The following is a 17,097-nucleotide window of genomic DNA, read 5'->3' as shown; positions in this document are numbered from 1 at the left end:
GCTGCAGTCCATGGGGTCGCTACGACTAGGACACGACTGAGCGACTTCACTTTCACTTTTCACTTTCATCCATTTGAGAAGGTAGTGGCAACCCACTCCAGTGTTCTTGCCTGGAGAATCCCAGGGACGGGGGAGCGGCTGCCGTCTATGGGGTCGCACAGAGTCGGACACGACTGAAGTGACTTAGCAGCAGCAGCAGCAGATCTGATTGATAAAGTGCCTGGTGAACTATGGAATGAGGTTCGTGATGTTGTACAGGAGACAGGGATCAAGACCATCCTGATGGAAAAGAAATGCAAAAAAGCAAAATGGCTGCCTGGGAAGGCCTTACAAATAGCTGTGAAAAGAAGAGAAGCGAAAAGCAAAGGAGAAAAGGAAAGATATAAACATCTGAATGCAGAGTTCCAAAGAATAGCAAGAAGAGATAAGAAAGCCTTCTTCAGCAATCAATGCAAAGAAATAGAGGCAAACAACAGAATGGGAAAGACTAGAGATCTCTTCAAGAAAATCCGAGATACCAAAGGAACATTTCATGCAAAGATGGGCTCGATAAAGGACAGAAATGGTATGGAACTAACAGAAGCAGAAGATATTAAGAAGAGATGGCAAGAATACACAGAAGAACTGTACAAAAAAAATCTTCCTGACCCAAATAATCACGATGGTGTGATCACTGACCTAGAGCCAGACATTCTGGAATGTGAAGTCAAGTGGGCCTTAGAAAGCATCACTACCAACAAAGCTAGTGGAGGTGATAGAATTCCAGTTGAGCTCTTTCAAATCCTGAAAGAGGATACTGTGAAAGTGCTGCACTCAATATGCCAGCAAATTTGGAAAACTCAGCAGTGGCCACAGCACTGGAAAAGGTCAGTTTTCATTCAATCCCAAAGAAAGGCAATGCCAAAGAATGCTCAAACAATGCCAAGGCAATGCCAAAGAATGCCACACAATTGCACTCATCTCACACGCTAGTAAAGTAATGCTCAAAATTCTCCAAGCCAGGCTTCAGCAATATGTTAACCGTGAACTTCCTGATGTTCAAGCTGGTTTTAGAAAAGGCAGAGGAGCGAGAGATCAAATTGCCAACATGCGCTGGATCATGGAAAAAGCAAGAGAGTTCCAGAAAAAATCTATTTCTGCATTATTGACTATGCCAAAGCCTTTGACTGTGTGGATCACAATAAACTGTGGAAAATTCTGAAAGAGATGGGAATACCAGACCACCTGATCTGCCTCTTGAGAAATTTGTATGCAGGTCAGGAAGCAACAGTTAGAACTGGACATGGAACAACAGACTGGTTCCAAATAGGAAAAGGAGTACGTCAAGGCTGTATATTGTCACCCTGTTTATTTAACTTCTATGCAGAGTACATCATGAGAAACAATGGACTGGAAGAAATACAAGCTGAATCAAGATTGCCGGGAGAAATATCAATAACCTCAGATATGCAGATGACACCACCCTTATGGCAGAAAGTGAAGAGGAACTCAAAAGCCTCTTGATGAAAGTGAAAGTAGAGAGGGAAAAAGTTGGCTTAAAGCTCAACATTCAGAAAACGAAGATCATGGCATCCGGTCCCATCACTTCATGGGAAATAGATGGGGAAACAGTGGAAACAGTGTCAGACTTTATTTTTCTGGGCTCCAAAAATCACTGCAGATGGTGACTGCAGCCATGAAATTAAAAGACGCTTACTCCTTGGAAGGAAAGTTATGACCAACCTGGATAGCATATTCAAAAGCAGAGACATTACTTTGCCAACAAAGGTTCGTCTAGTCAAGGCTATGGTTTTTCCTTTGGTCATGTATGGATGTGAGAGTTGGACTATGAGGAATGCTGAGCACCGAAGAATTGATGCTTTTGAACTGTGGTGTTGGAGAAGACTCTTGAGAGTCCCTTGGACTGCAAGGAGATCCAAGTCCATTCTGAAGGAGATCAGCCCTGGGATTTCTTTGGAAGGAATGATACTGAAGCTGAAACTCCAGTACTTTGGCCATCTCATGCAAAGAGTTGACTCATTGGAAAAGACCCTGATGCTGGGAGGGACTGGGGGCAGGAGGAGAAGGGGACGACAGAGGATGAGATGGCTGGATGGCATCACTGACTCGATGGACGTGAGTCTGAGTGAACTCCGGGAGTTGGTGATGGACAGGGAGGCCTGGCGTGCTGTGATTCATGGGGTCTCAAAGAGTCGGACACGACTGAGCGACTGATCTGATCTGATCTTATCTGATTTATTTCTCTAATAACTGCAGGGTTGTACCTCTTGTCCAACTTCTTCCAGTTCTCTCTCTCCCTACTTCCCACCTTTGTAATCACAAATCTGATCTCTTTTTCTATAAGTTTGGCATTTTGGGGAAAACACCCATTTTCTACTCTGTTCAAAAGGCAATCTCCCTCACCTCTGATTTTATTAGCTGGTATTGTGTGGGCTCATGTTTTCACACTGGCAGATCCTGCCCAGGAGCTGAGCTGACAGGTCACACGCCGGCTGTAAAGAGGGGAAGATCACAAGCTTAGCGTGCGTGAAGTCACCCTTTGTCTTTTTCTTCTCTTTAAAAATGATTAAAATGTAATGGCACCTTGAGACAGTATATCATGCCCGTTACTGTAGAGCAAGTCAAGTTTCCCATGATGTTAAACAAATTCCAAATAAGATGACAGTTAATATTTCTTCCTTCCAAATTAATTTTAAATTTAGAAAAAAAAATCAGTGAGCAGTTAAAAGTCCATGCTCATCTTGATTAAAGACCATTTAAGTAAGGTCTGATTTTCTTTTTTTTTTTTTTTAAATTTTATTTTACTTTTAAACTTACAATGTTGTATTAGTTTTGCCAAATATCGAAATGAATCCACCACAGGTATACCCGCGTTCCCCATCCTGAACCCTCCTCCCTCCTCCCTCCCCTCCCCTCCCTCTGGGTCGTCCCAGTGCACCAGCCCCAAGCATCCAGTACCGTGCATTGAACCTGGACTGGCGACTCGTTTCATACATGATATTATACATGTTTCAATGCTATTCTCCCAAATCTCCCCACCCTCTCCCTCTCCCACAGAGTCCATAAGATTGATCTATACATCGGTGTCTCTTTTGCTGTCTCGTACACAGGGTTATTGTTACCCTCTTTCTAAATTCCATATATATGTGTTAGTATACTGTATTGGTGTTTTTCTTTCTGGCTTACTTCACTCTGTATAATAGGTTCCAGTTTTATCCATCTCATTAGAACTGATTCAAATGTATTCTTTTTAATGGCTGAGTAATACTCCATTGTGTATATGTACCACAGCTTTCTTATCCATTCATCTGCTGATGGACATCTAGGTTGCTTCCATGTCCTGGCTATTATAAACAGTGCTGCGATGAACATTGGGGTACACGTGTCTCTTTCAATTCTGGTTTCCTCGGTGTGTATGCCCAGCAGTGGGATTGCTGGATCATAAGGCAGTTCTATTTCCAGTTTTTTAAGGAATCTCCACACTGTTCTCCATAGTGGCTGTACTAGTTTGCATTCCCACCAACAGTGTAAGAGGGTTCCCTTTTCTCCACACCCTCTCCAGCATTTATTGCTTGTAGACTTTTGGATCGCAGCCATTCTGACTGGTGTGAAATGGTTCCTCATAGTGGTTTTGATTTGTATTTCTCTGATAATGAGTGATGTTGAGCATCTTTTCATGTGTTTGTTAGCCATCTGTATGTCTTCTTTGGAGAAATGTGTATTTAGTTCTTTGGCCCATTTTTTGATTGGGTCATTTATTTTTCTGGAGTTGAGCTGTATTAGCAAGGTGATTTTCTTAATGGTTCTTCCAACTCCAAAGGGAGGCTCTGCTCTCAGGCTTGCCTGTTCCTTGATTCGACCCCAGAGAAACTTGAGACCTAAAATCTCCCGCTTGATAGCTGGAAGGAGAGTCTTTTGTTTGCAAGTGCCCCGCTGTGGGCAATTGCCCTCCAGCGAGGACCTGCAGTGCCTCCCTTTGCTCTGGAATCGGCTTTAAGCCTCTCAGCAAGCGTGGTCTCCTGGTCCCTGGCCAGGAGGGCAGCCTGTCAGCCCATCCAGCGGCCCCTCCTTCCCCACCTCAGTTGGTCGACAAGTCCTTGGTGGGAGCTGCCATGGGGAGCCTGTTTCCCTGCTAGGGGCCCTGAGGTGTGGGCACTGCCCCGCTGATTTTCTGGGTTCCCAGCCGACTTGAAGCTGAGACCGAGCCCGACCTGCATCTCAGCCCCTCGGGGCCTGCGTTTTTCTGTGCCAGTTACGGGGTCCTCTCCACCAGCCCCTGCCCTACCCCCAGGCCCCAAGTCAGGTGGAATACCAGCTGAGTAGATTTCTAGAGAATAAATGAAGAGTAAAGTGGCGGGTATGGATTTTAACCCAAGGGAAGAATTCCATCTTGAAAACTTTGGGGTTTGTTTTTTATTATTGTTATTATTTTGGCCACACCCTGCGGCATGTGGAATCTGAGTTCCCTGCCCAGGAATGGAATTCAGGCCCCCTTCAGGGGAAGCGTGGAGTCTTAGCCATTGGACCACCAGGGAAGTCCCTGGGGTTTGGTTTAAATATGGTATTTTCCGTGACTTTGTTTTAGCCCCAGACAAAAGTATGAGAGATTGTTTCTTTATTCTTTGGGAAGCTTTTGGAAGGTTGTTCTTCCTCTCCACTGGCATCCTGTGACGTGTTAAAAATCATAATCTGTCATTTGGTTTTTTGTCTGATCAGGAAGAATTAAATATTTACAGTTTTCTTCCTATTCTATATGCGGTGGTGAAAACCAGCCTCTCAGATGGTTAGTCTGGAGCCCAAAGTCCCTGTGGGATTCCTGGTTCTGCTTCACGGAAGTGTGTGTGTGTGTGTGGATGTGTGTGGAGGGGGTGAAGGAAGGCCTTCAGCGTGGGCTCGGGCCTCCAGGCTGATGCTGAGCAGCGCGCGGCCCGGGCTGGGGAGGTGGCTGTGGTTCCCAGCCCTGCGGCTGCTGCGGGCCCACTGCCTCGCCTCTCCCTGGGACAGAGGACCTGGTGGCACAGCTTGCCCCAAGGGTGGGTCACAAATACAGTTGAAGGTTGAGTTAGTCATCTGACTGTGAGAAAAAGATCAGAAGATGTCAGCTCCTAAAGCGGAAGTGGATGAAACTTAAGTCAGAGTGAAGGAGGGTAATGGGAGATCCTCCGTGGAGATGGCCTGGTTGAAGAGGTAGGCTGTACACCTCTGACTGAGGAGACGAAGCTTGAACAGGAGGGCAGGCCGATGGGCCGGAGGCGTCCTGGCTGACAGCCCGTGTAGGTGGCGGGACGCTTACCGGGGGAGCGGGGAGCAGGCGGCCGGTGGTCATCAGGCCGTCTGGGGTGGGGTCTGCCCGGAGGGCCCAGGCCCCTCGGGAAGGCGGTGTTTCTAGAGTCGGTTCGCGCAGTGTCGCTCCCGGAGAGTCCGCTGTCCTGCTGGGCTGATGTGGATCCTGCCCCGGCCTGTGTGCATCCCACACCTCTTGCTGCTCTGAGAGCCTGATTGCACCCCCGCTCCCTGCCGTCTCCTCAGCTGCTGATGCGACTTGTTTTTGAAGGAGGGAGGTGTTCTTTGTGCCCTTGGTGTCCTGGTCCGAGAGGCCAGGAGGCGACCTGAAAGGCAGGTGGGGGTTAGAAAGCTTCGGCTGGTCCCCTCCCTCGCTGGGGTAAGGAGGATGACCGGGCATCTCGGGTTGCTTCGTTCGCATTGATCACGTAGGTCACGCATTTGTCCTTCGCTCCCGTCCATTCCCGAGTGTCCCACTGCGGTTGTGGGGTACATTGGACGTGGACTCAGGGCCGTGAGCACCATCACAGGCCCCACAAAGCTCATCTTGCTTCGAAAATATCCAAAGAGGGAAGATCGACTGGACTCTGACTTGGTGGAGCCCAGCATCCCAGCCTCACCCGCACCCACCTGTCACTCAGCTCGTGAGAGCCTCTGGAGACTGATGAATAGCCGTATCCTTAAAATGATGGCGTTGATTTGGCATGGTTTGGGCCATAACTTCTGGCTGCTGTGACTTTCAGGTTTTGAATATTTAGTTTATGGAAGCTCTGGTATAGAATGAATCACTTTATGTGTTTATTTACTTCTGAGATGGTAAGTCACCATGCTTTAAAATTGTCTCTGCTTCTGTACATGATTATCACTTCGCCTTATTTGCCTTTTTATGTTTTAGGAATCTTTTGTTAACTTAAGTGGGAAAAAGGATGAGATTGCTTTTTGCTTTGTTAAGAAGTTTCTTTTTGATTAAAAACTGGAGTACACGTATTCTGTTGTTAACAGCTCTTCAGTGATTTCTTCACAGGGTATAATCCTATGAATGTAGTATTCAAGAATGCTGTCAGCACTGAAGGGGCTTCTATTAAAATCCATGGTTAATTATATCTTTTTTGTTTTTTTGCTTCCAGGTTTTCAAAACCCTTGGCACAGATGTCGTGAAGTCTGCGTTCGAAGGTTATAATGCTTGTGTCTTTGCGTACGGGCAGACCGGATCAGGAAAGTCATACACTATGATGGGAGACTCTGTACGTGGCTTACACTGTGTGGGAAGCAAATTTCTCATTTTCTCTTTGGACTGATGAGAATGTCCCTTTTGTCTACGTGGTTGGTACTAAACATGCTTTTCGTGTTCTCATCATTCTTTAGTAGTAAGATAAAACTCAGTAATAAGTGGGATGAAATTTCCTCTGAGAGATTTTAAAATTAGAAAGTTTTAAGTTTATAAGCATGAATAATGGATGGGAGTCTCAGTTCCTTTTCCGTTTTTAAAGGCTTTATAATCTTATAAAAAAAAAAGTGTGCTGGGCCTGCAAGTAATTTATTCTTCTTTTCTGCCAACCCAACAGTTTGAATAAAATTACTGAATTCTGTTCTTTTTAAAATTATTCAAAACACTTTTGCCCAAGAAAAATGTAAAAAAAAAGAATCTCCTTGGTGGAAAGGTACTGCATAAATCCAGTGAATACATGAAAAATGTAAGAATTACATGGGTTATATAGAGTCTACACAGTTACAAACATAGTGTGTAGAGTTTAGTAGTCATGCTATATAAATTAAAGACATTAAAATTATACTTGCCCCAAAATAGACAGCAGAGGAGAAGCTGGGAGTGATTGTAGAACCTTATCCCGTTCTGTGTTTTCTCCAGACCTGGACGGTGCTGGTGTGTTTTACTTTTCTCATGTCATGGTTTGGAAAACTCTTCACTGACTCTGGGAGTCGAGGACCTAGCAGAGCTTGGCTGGGCTTCCTGCTGGCAGGCTCAGAGGTGGCCCAAATGCTGCAGGTTCGGTGGTTCGTGGGAGAAGTAATGCATTGAAGGAGGATAGGTCTTTCTGGATGAAAGCTTTTCAGCCTGTGTGTCCTGGCTCCTTAAATCCAGGCGTCTTCTTTGTAGTAGAAGTAAATGCAGTGCTGCGAATCCTCAGTCCTGAGAAGCAACGAAAAATAAGAGAAGAACCGAAGAACCGATGATTTCAAGAGTTTCACATTTCCTTTTACCATTACTCCACCCTTCCTTCTTTCCTGCTGTGCTTTGGGAAAAAAGCCTTCTCTAAAAATGAAATTTATGGGACTTCCCCAGTGGTCCAGTGGTTAAGACTCTGAGCTTCCACTGCAGTAGGCATGGGTGTGATGCCTGGTCAGGGAACTAAGATACCACATGCCATGTGTGGCCAAAAAATAGAAAACAAAATTTTTCTTTTTTTTTTTTTGCTTGTTGATTTCCTCTTAGCTAGTTTATGTAAGTTCAGCATTTATAAAGCACTCACAAGTTACAGCTGTTTTTCTATGACCTTACAATTGAGTACCATTTGAGTATTCTTTTTTTATTTGATTTGTTAAAGTAAGAACAAAAAATGTGGTGAAAGGGCCAATTTTTATTTTATAAGAATTGGTACTGATTTAATGGTGTAAAGGAAAAAAAGTTCTCCTAAACCTTGTGATGATATATATATATAAATGTGTATGTATATGTATATATATCTTTTTTGGGTGGGGGGAATGGGAGATTAGGTGCGAGGAGAGAGAGATTTCAGAAGAAAACATTGAAACCTCAGTTTGGCCTCCTAACAGGAGCATTTTTCCTTGTCTTTGGTGCCATTCTGAGGCTCGTCAGCTTGTCATTGCCAACCGAAACATGAATACTATAATTACACCCACGTCACATAAGTAATGTGATGTACTGAAACCTTTCTGTCGAGGGAGGACAGGGTAGGAATTAGTGCATCACAGTCTGTATGTCTTAATGTGATCATCAGCGCCTTTGTAAGACAAATAGCTTCTTTGAGGACTTCTTAAGGTTTCTGCCCAGTGTGTATTTCAGCTTTTTTTGTCCTTTGACCAGATCAAATTTTTTAACATTTGTTTTACAGCAGTAGACTCTCTGGTTTGAGAGCTAGAGAATACATCTTATGTTTGCAAGCCACGATTTAGCTGATTGACAGCTGACAACTGTCTATTACTATGGTCCCAGCATGTAGAAATTAGAAGGCTCAATCCTCTTATTTCAGAGGATAGGAAGCAGTCCTGGAAGGGGTGAGCCCAGGTCCCTGGGGTGGGCCTGTAGGCCCCTGGAGTCTAAGTCCACCCCAGCCCATTGCAGATGCAATCATCAGGTGCTTTTATTTCAAGTTACAGCTGAGGCACCCCTCTTTCCCACTGCAGGGCGATTCTGGCTTAATACCCCGGATCTGCGAAGGGCTCTTCAGTCAGATAAACGAAACCACCAGATGGGATGAGGCGTCTTTTCGAACTGAAGTCAGGTAGGGCCTGTGCCTTGAGTGAGTGTGTGTGAGCTTGATTCAAGGCATGAGGAATGGATACAGCCTTTGCATCCCTGAGAGGAGAGTCTGCCTTTCCCCATTCTGTGCTGTGCTGGTTGGAAGTCAAGCTCAAAGCACGAATATGTTCAGTGACCTCCTTGGGTACCATTTGGATGAGGGCTTTGGAGGTTAGTGGAGGTAACCCAGCCTGGTCTGAAATTAATGTATGATGCTCATCTCAAATGCAGTGAGCTTTTGACCTTTCAGTTTGTACCCACTTGCCTTATTCTTTTATTTGAATAAGGTTTGTGTTATTCTTTATGTTTGTTGGATCACTGTCATTCTGATCTTTAAGTAAATCTGGGCGGTGGAGGTGTTTTTTCCCCCCTCTCCTTGGACTTAAACCTGTGTGGAGAGGCAGTTTGGTCAGTGGTTTGAGGGCAGATATGGCAATCAGGGTATTCTCCTGGCTGCCTGAGCTCTCAGAGGCTGTGAGGCCTTGGACAGGCTGTTTAAATCGCCCAAGTCTTTGCTGCCTAGTGTGTAAGACGAGGAAGATAGTACCTACCTTTGACCTATTGTAGGGATTAAAGGAAATAATCCCCGTAAAGTGCTGTACCTGATATGTAGTTATCGCCCATAAATGTATGCTGCTGCTGCTGCTATTAGTGCCTGCAGTAATTTTACTGAATTCAACTCTGTTTGTCATTTTTAGCTACTTAGAAATTTATAATGAACGTGTGAGAGATCTTCTTAGGCGGAAGTCATCCAAAACCTTCAATCTAAGAGTCCGTGAGCATCCAAAAGAGGGGCCTTATGTGGAAGGTAAGAGTGAATGTTTTCACAGCTCTTTTCTTCTTGGGAGTTTTTGTTAAGAATAATAGTTTCAGAGAAAAAGAAATGAAGGATAATGGTGACATCTAAAAAATTTAATTTTGGAGTTTAATTATAGTAAAAATTACATGTGCTGCCACTGAACACTGGGGCTTCCCAGGTGGTACTGGTGGCAAAGAAACCACCTGCCAGTGCAGGAGGCATAAGAGACGTGGGGTTTGATCCCTGGGTTGGGAAGATTCCTTGGAGGAGGGCACGGCAACCCACTCCAGTACTTTTGCTTGGAGAATTCCATGGACCGAGCAGCCTGGTGGGCTATAGTCTATAGAGTCTGTAGAGTCCAACTGTAGAGTCTATAGTGTCTGACTCTACGGTCTATAGAGTCCGACACGACTGAAGCAAGTTAGCACGCCACTGTGCTCTATTCACTTAATGTGCTTCTACTTTACTGGCCATTAGCCGATTTTGCAGGGCTTGCCAATAGATCGTGTCTACCTTTAAGAACTCCAGAAACTTATTTTCCAAAGTTTTCAGGCAAGATAAGTAACTCTATAGCTTCTTTAAATGGCGTTGCATTTCAGGGGTGTGTTTTTACTCATCTTAACGGTAACATGACTGTAGGGTGATTCTGAGACCTCTCACCTTTGGGAAGAGTGTTCGAAGTTCCCGTGCTGTGTTCTCGGCCTTTGTGTTGTGATACATTCGTCAGGTCACTGTCCATTGGGAGGACTGTCCCAAGGAGTGATGGGTAAAGGACTGGCTCCTGCAAACTATTTTAAAAACAGGCTGGACGGAAGGCTGTCCTTAGAATAGTCAGCTCTGCACACTCCTCTGTGTGAGGCAGCTGAGGTGAGGTTAGAGACTAGGAATCGCACACAGACAGGCTGTCCTATCTCCTATTGTGGTGATGTCCTTCCTGTGTGTTTCATTGGAGGCAAGGCTGAGAACTGGTCATGGATTCAAAGATGTTTCTACTTCTGTTGTCTTTTTCACCTGGAAAACCAGGTGTGCTAACAGGATCCCATCTGCATTTTAGTAAATTTTCGATTGAACTTTTGTGTTTCATGCCCACAGCAAGGTGAGTAACTATGTATTTGTTCCATGGAGTGTGGGATAAATACTATCGTTAATAGTTTTTAGCCTAACTGCCGTTTCCCTTTAACTGTCTTATCAAATGTTAAGACATACTATAGGGCTGGGTTTGTGGAGAGACAGGTTAATCAAGCAGGGTAAAAATCCAGAATCTACTGTCAATACTTAAAGGGGATTTAGTTTCTAATAAATCTGCTATTCAAACACTGGGGGAATAGGGGTTAGTAAGTTGTCTGGGAGAAAAAAAAAAAGAGAAAATTGGTACCAGAGCTCAATTTGTATACTAAAGTAAATGGCAGATGGAGCAAAGATTTAATGTAAAAAGTGACATAATGACTGCAAGAAACCCTGGATTATTTTTTTTCTGGAAATTTAGAGAAGGGAGGGCGTTTAAAATTTTTTACTTAAAATCCAGAAAATATGAAATAAAAGTGTTAAATTTGAAATGTTGAAACAAAACAAAAAATGAACTTTATACTTGGTAGAAACACCATAGGCAAAGTGAAAAAACAACTTCCAAGGTGGAGAGGATATTTTCAATTCAAGTTTCAGACAAAGGACTTGTTTTCCTAATATATAAGGAGCTCCTGTAAATTACAGACAGCTCCACTACCAAGGAGAAAAATGAACAAAGGAGGTGACTAGGTTGTCCATAGAAATATTGATGATTTTTAATCAGTATTTTAAAAAAATAATTTACAGTGTTGTGTTAATTTCTGCTATACAGCAGTGCTTCAGTTATACATTTATATGTATGTATGTGTATATATATACACATACATTTTAAAAGTACTCTTTTCCATTATGGTTTATAATAGGATATTGCATATAGTCCTTTGTGCTATACAGTAGGACCTTGTCGTTTATGCCTTCTGTATATAACAGCTTACATCGCTGACCTCAGCCTCCAACTCCGTTCCTCCCACCGCGCCTCACCCTGGGCCACCACCTTGGTCCATGTCTGTGATTCTGTTTCTGTTTAATAGGTAGGTTCATTTGTGCCATATTTTAGAGTTCACACAGAAGTGATACCATATGCTATTTGTCTTTTTCTTTCTGACTTAATTCACTTAGCATGGTAATCTCTAGTTGGGTCCATGTTGCTGCACATGGCATTAATTGCTTCTTTTCTAATGATGTGCATACACACACGTGTATATGTATGTATGTATATCACATCTTGATTTACCCCTTCATCTGTTGATGGATGTCGAGGTTGTTTCCATGCCTCAGCTACTGTAGATAGTGCTGCTGCAAACATAGTGGTGCAGGTATCTTGTCTGGCTGTATGTCTAGGAATGGAATTGCTGGAGCATACATAATTCTCCTTACGGTTTTCTGCTGAACCTTTATACTGTTTCCACAGTGGCTGCACCAGCTTCCATTGCCACCAGCAGAGTAGGAGGGTTCCCTTTTTTCCATATCCCCTCCAGCATTTATCTGTAGATTTTTAAAATGATGGCCATTCTGACCAGGGGTGAGGGAGTACCCTGTACTTTTGATTTGCATTTATCTAATAATGTTGAGCATCTTTTCATTTGTCTGTTGGCCACCTGGAAATACACATGATTTTTAAATGAAGGAAAGAAAGATCGACGTCACTAATAATCAGAGGAAAGCGGAATAAAAATTCTTTGAGATAGCTTCTGCTGCCTGTCCCCAGCAGCTGTAAGGAACCTGATGGGACAGTGTTGGGAGACAGGCAGTCTTTTGCATTGTTACTGTTGTGTGTAAGTTGCCTTCTATGGAGGACAGTTCTGCAATATCCATCAACATTTTGTATATGCTTCAATCTAGAAATTCCACCTCTTAAGAATTGCAGTTCAGTTCATTTCAGTCCCTTAGTTGTGTCCGACTCTCTGCGACCCCATGGAGTGCAGTACACCAGGCCTCCCTGTCTATCACCAACTCCCAGAGTCTACCCAAACTCATGTCCATTGCGTCAGTGATGCCATCCAACCATCTCATCCTCTGTCGTCCCCTTCTCCTGCCTTCAATCTTTCCCAACATCAGGGTCTTTTCAAATGAGTCAGCTCTTTGCATCAGGTGGCCAAAGTATTGGAGTTTCAGCTTTAACATCAGTCCTTCCAATGAATACCCAGGACTCATTTCCCTTAGGATGGACTGGTTGGATCTCCTTGCAGTCCAAGGGACTCTCAAGAGTCTTCTCCAACACCACAGTTCAAAAGCATCAGTTCTTCTGCGCTCAGCCCTCTTTATAGTCTACCTCTCACATCCATACATGACCACTGGAAAAACCGTAGCCTTGACTAGATGGTATTCTTGGGCAATTCCCGGGCCTGAGAGAGAGTGTGGCTGCCGGCGTGCGGAGGGCAGAGGTGGTGGCCGGCCAAGTGCCCTTCCCTGCGCCTCCAGACCCCCCTACCCCCGCTCGCCCACATCCATGTGCCTCGTGCCGCTGCCCCGTCCGCAGACCCGCGCCCAGCCTCACCTAGCTGCGCCAGCCATGCCACCCGGCCACAGCTTCCATGCCATGGCGACCAACAGCAGTGGGGGACGCTGCTGAGTCGCAGGAGCGCAGCCTGTGCACCAGCCCTGCTTAACGTGCTTTGCTGATTGTCCATTTTTATGAGTTCACAACTTTTCTAAGGACTTTTGTTTACAAAGCAACTTTTATTTTAAAGGCATCTCCCTTTTGTATTTAATCCAAAGAAGAAGTATGTCGGGCAATTTGCGGTTTGGTTTTGGCTTCGTTTCTAAATTTTTTTCCTCTTCGTTGACTTTGGGGTTCAGATACTCCTACAGCTTCAGACTCCCGAGGACCTTTTGGGCCCCCATGTTAATGAGCCACCTGGCAAGGCTGATGTGGCCGCCAGGGAGGCGCTGCTTACGTCCCTCCCCACGTTCGTGTCCGGCCAGGCTGGAAGGACGAGGTGCCCCGAATGACCGCTGGCAGGAGGAGCTCCCCCACATGAAGCGGCTTCCCCAGTGCTTCCCGGCTGCCCCTACGACCTGGCGGCGGCGACCGCGGCCACCGACCTGGAGAGTGGTGGAGTTTGCAGCTGCAGCCCGGCCCTCCTGCTCTGGAAGGAGGCGGGAGAGTTCAGTGATCTCCTGGACCTGGACCTTATCCTCTCCAGCTCACTGTCTTATCAGGAGCCCGTGGCCACCATGGCGTTCTGGTAAACATCAGCCTCGTCCTCGCCCTCCCTGTGGAGCAGCGGCCCCGCCAGCGCGCCCTCCACCTGCAGCCTCAGCGATTGATCCGGGCTGGGGGCAAGGCGGGCACAGCCACCTCTGCAGCCAGGAGTCTGCACTCCCTCCGACGGCTCCCTACAACCTGGCAACATCAGTGACGTGAGCCCCTCTGGCGGCTTCGTGGCCCTGCTTCTGTGGCCCGAATTGGACCCGGTGTGCATTCCGCTGCAGCCGCCACGTGGTGGACTGACGGGCACGTTCGCCTGAGTGCTCCTGGCAGCGAGTACGGCAGCCCTTGGTTATCAGTGTTCGCACAGGCAGCCCGGATGGCAGCCACTCGGTGGTGGTGGGCCCTATAGCAGCAGGCCACTGCGTATGTGCCCGAAGATCAAGCGGGAGGCTGTCTCCTCGTGTACTGTCGGTTGGCCCCTCAAGGCCCGCTTGGGCACTGGATCTCTGCTCAGCAGTGGCCACCGGCTGCCTGCGCACGACTTTCCCCTGGGGCAGCAGCTCCCTGGCAGGGCTACCCCGACCCTGGGTGCCGAGGAACTTGCTGAGCAGCCCAGACTGTCATCCTGCCCTGCCGCTCCCCCCGGGCTTCCATCCCCACCCCGGGCCCAACCACCCTCCCTTCCTGCTCCATCAGATGCAGACGCAGGTCCCATCGTGCCATGACCAAGCGCGTGCCAGCCAGTTCCTGCATGCTGGAGGAGCCCAAGCCAAAAAGGAGGAGGAGGTCATGGCTCCGGAAAAGGACGGCCTCTCACACTTGTAATTATGCAGGCTGCAGCTAAACCTGCGCGGAGAGTTCTCATCTCAAGGCACACCTGCACATCCCACACAGGTGCGAAACCTTACCACTGTGACTGGGATGGCTGAGGGTGGAAGTTCGCCCGCTCAGATGAACTGACCAGGCACTATGGCAGACAAACCGGGCAGTGTCAGAAGTGTGACCGGGCATTCTTGAGGTTGGACCACCTTGCCTTACACATGAAGAGGCACTTTTAAATCCCCAAACAGTGGATGTGACCCACACTGCCAGAAGAGAATTCAGTGTTTTTTTACCTTTCACACTGTCTTCCTGGTGAGGGGAGGAACCCAGCTAGAAAGCATTACAATCATGGTCAAGTTCCCAAGGAGTAAACTTGTGAATGGATAATCAGGAGACACAGGAAACCAAAAGACAAACTCAAAAAAACAAAAAAACAGATGGGGTCTGTGACTGGATCTTCTAGCATTCCAATTCTAAATCCAACTTGAATATATATTTCTGGACTTAAAACACGTGAGTTGTAAGGGGGTGACTGGAAATTGTGGATATCAGGGTATAAATTAGATCTGAAAGTTGGGGGGAGGGAAGACCAGAAGCCCCTGAATTGTTTTGATGCAATATAAACATAAAGATCACATTGTATTCTATTTGCCTTCTAAAGGCCATTATGATGATCTTAGAAGAAGAGGAGGAAATCCAGGTACAGAAAACAGTGTTTAATAGCCTAAAGGATGGTTCTTGGTAAGTTTTGGTTCTAAAGGTACCAGATGAGGCCAAAGTTCTCAAACTGCTGCTTGCTTTGACAAGGAAAATCTGTTTTTGTCTTCTGATCTACATTTATGACCTAACTCCAGTAAATACATCTGGTTTACTTTAATCTTTTATATAGTCTGTTATGCATTGTGGTTTCAGATGTGCAATAATTTGTACAATGGTTTATTCCCAAGTATGCCTTAAGCAGAACAAATGTTTTTTTCCTATATAGTTCCTTGCCTTAATACATATGTAATATAAATTTAAGCCAACTTCTATTTTGTATATTTGTAAACTACAAAGTAAAAAAATGAACATTTTGTGGAGTTTGTATTTTGCATACTCAAGGTGAGAACTAAGTTTTAAATAAATGTATAATATCTGGAAAAAAAAGAATTTGTTCTGCAGAATTATTCACATATTCATAAAAACTTGTGTATAAGATTATATGTAGCAGCATTGCTTGTATTGAAAGCAAACTCTCAACAATGTCTGTCATCTCAATAGGAGACTATTCAGTTGGTTATGGTCTATACATAGCGTCTAGTCCTAGTACAGTCTAGTGCTCTGCAGCCATAGACATGAATGAGGGATCACTTTGATACACAGAATTCTTCAACGTATTTTACACAGAAAAAAGCAAGATGCAAAACAATGTGTATGGTATGCTACCATGTGTAAAAGGGGGAAAAAGATGGTTTAATATTTATGTAATGGCCTGGCCACCTCATGTGAAGAGTTGACTCATTGGAAAAGACCCTGATGCTGGGAGGGATTGGGGGCAGGAGGAGAAGGGGACGATAGAGGATGAGATGGCTGGATGGCATCACCGACTCAATGCACCTGAGTTTGGGTAAACTCCCGGTGTTGGTGATGGACAGGGATGCCTGGCTTGCTGCAATTCATGGGGTCGCAAAGAGTCGGACATGACTGAGCGACTGAACTGAACTGAACTGAATGGCCTGTATACATATGGCTTATTTCTAGAAAGTTTTGGAAAAACTAAGAATGTTGGGTTGCCTGACAGGAAAGTGTGGGGTAGGTTATCAGATGGTGGAGGGGAAAGACCCTTGAACAGTGTCCTTTTTGTAGTTTTTGACTATAAGAGCATATGAATGTTTCTCAAAAAAATGAATGAAAAGGTTCTTTAAAAAGGATTTTAAAGAATGTGGTCGTGTTTTGCCTGGAGGTAGTGTTTGCATTTTCCCTGACTGTGACTAGGGCTAGTGATGTTGACGGTGATATCTCACGGTTATCCTGAATACTGTATGCAATAGGCGAACCCTATCAGGAGAGGTGACCAAGGCTCAGTGAGGTTAAATGACTTCTTTGTAGCCATGTGCGTCCACTGGTCAGCCACCGAGCTGCACCCGAGGCAGTTAGCTCCTGGGTCTGCATTAGGAGCCACCACAGGTTTGTACAGGTGCAGATGCACGTGCGCTCAGTTGTGTCCAACTCTTTGCCACCCCATGGACTGTAGCCCGCCAGGCTCCTCTGTCCCTGCAGTTTCCCAGGCAAGAATTGTGGAGTATTGCCATTTCCTTCTCCAGGGGATCTTCCCCACCCAGGAATTGAACCCTCGTCTCCTGCATTGGCAAACGGATTTTTGCCACTGTGCCATTTGGGAAGCCCACAGATCTTTACAGTCGTGTATTATTTTGTAGAGGTACCTCTCTTCTTCCCTCTACTATCTATTGGGGAGATTTCTTCACCCCCTCTTTT

At 45.5% G+C, this 17,097-nt stretch overlaps 1 protein-coding gene and 1 pseudogene across 9 annotated transcripts in view; both read left to right on the top strand.

Moving 5' to 3' along the window:
- KIF16B (kinesin family member 16B) overlaps positions 1-17,097 on the top strand; it is a 309,240-nt gene that overhangs the window by 49,622 nt on the left and 242,521 nt on the right. For all 9 annotated transcript variants that reach the window (XM_025000913.2, XM_025000912.2, XM_059892889.1 and 6 more), the window contains exons 4-6: positions 6,411-6,527; positions 8,668-8,765; positions 9,481-9,590. In XM_025000913.2, the coding sequence (XP_024856681.1) occupies positions 6,411-6,527; positions 8,668-8,765; positions 9,481-9,590 (325 nt within the window). The remainder of the gene's footprint in view (positions 1-6,410; positions 6,528-8,667; positions 8,766-9,480; positions 9,591-17,097) is intronic.
- On the top strand, positions 9,603-17,096 carry LOC107133026 (Krueppel-like factor 4; annotated as a pseudogene).

The sequence above is a fragment of the Bos taurus genome, chromosome 13, assembly GCF_002263795.3.
Source record: "Bos taurus isolate L1 Dominette 01449 registration number 42190680 breed Hereford chromosome 13, ARS-UCD2.0, whole genome shotgun sequence".
Lineage (NCBI taxonomy): Eukaryota > Metazoa > Chordata > Mammalia > Artiodactyla > Bovidae > Bos > Bos taurus.
Note: the sequence above shows the minus strand (reverse complement) of the source record. Positions and strands in the feature narration are given on the sequence as shown.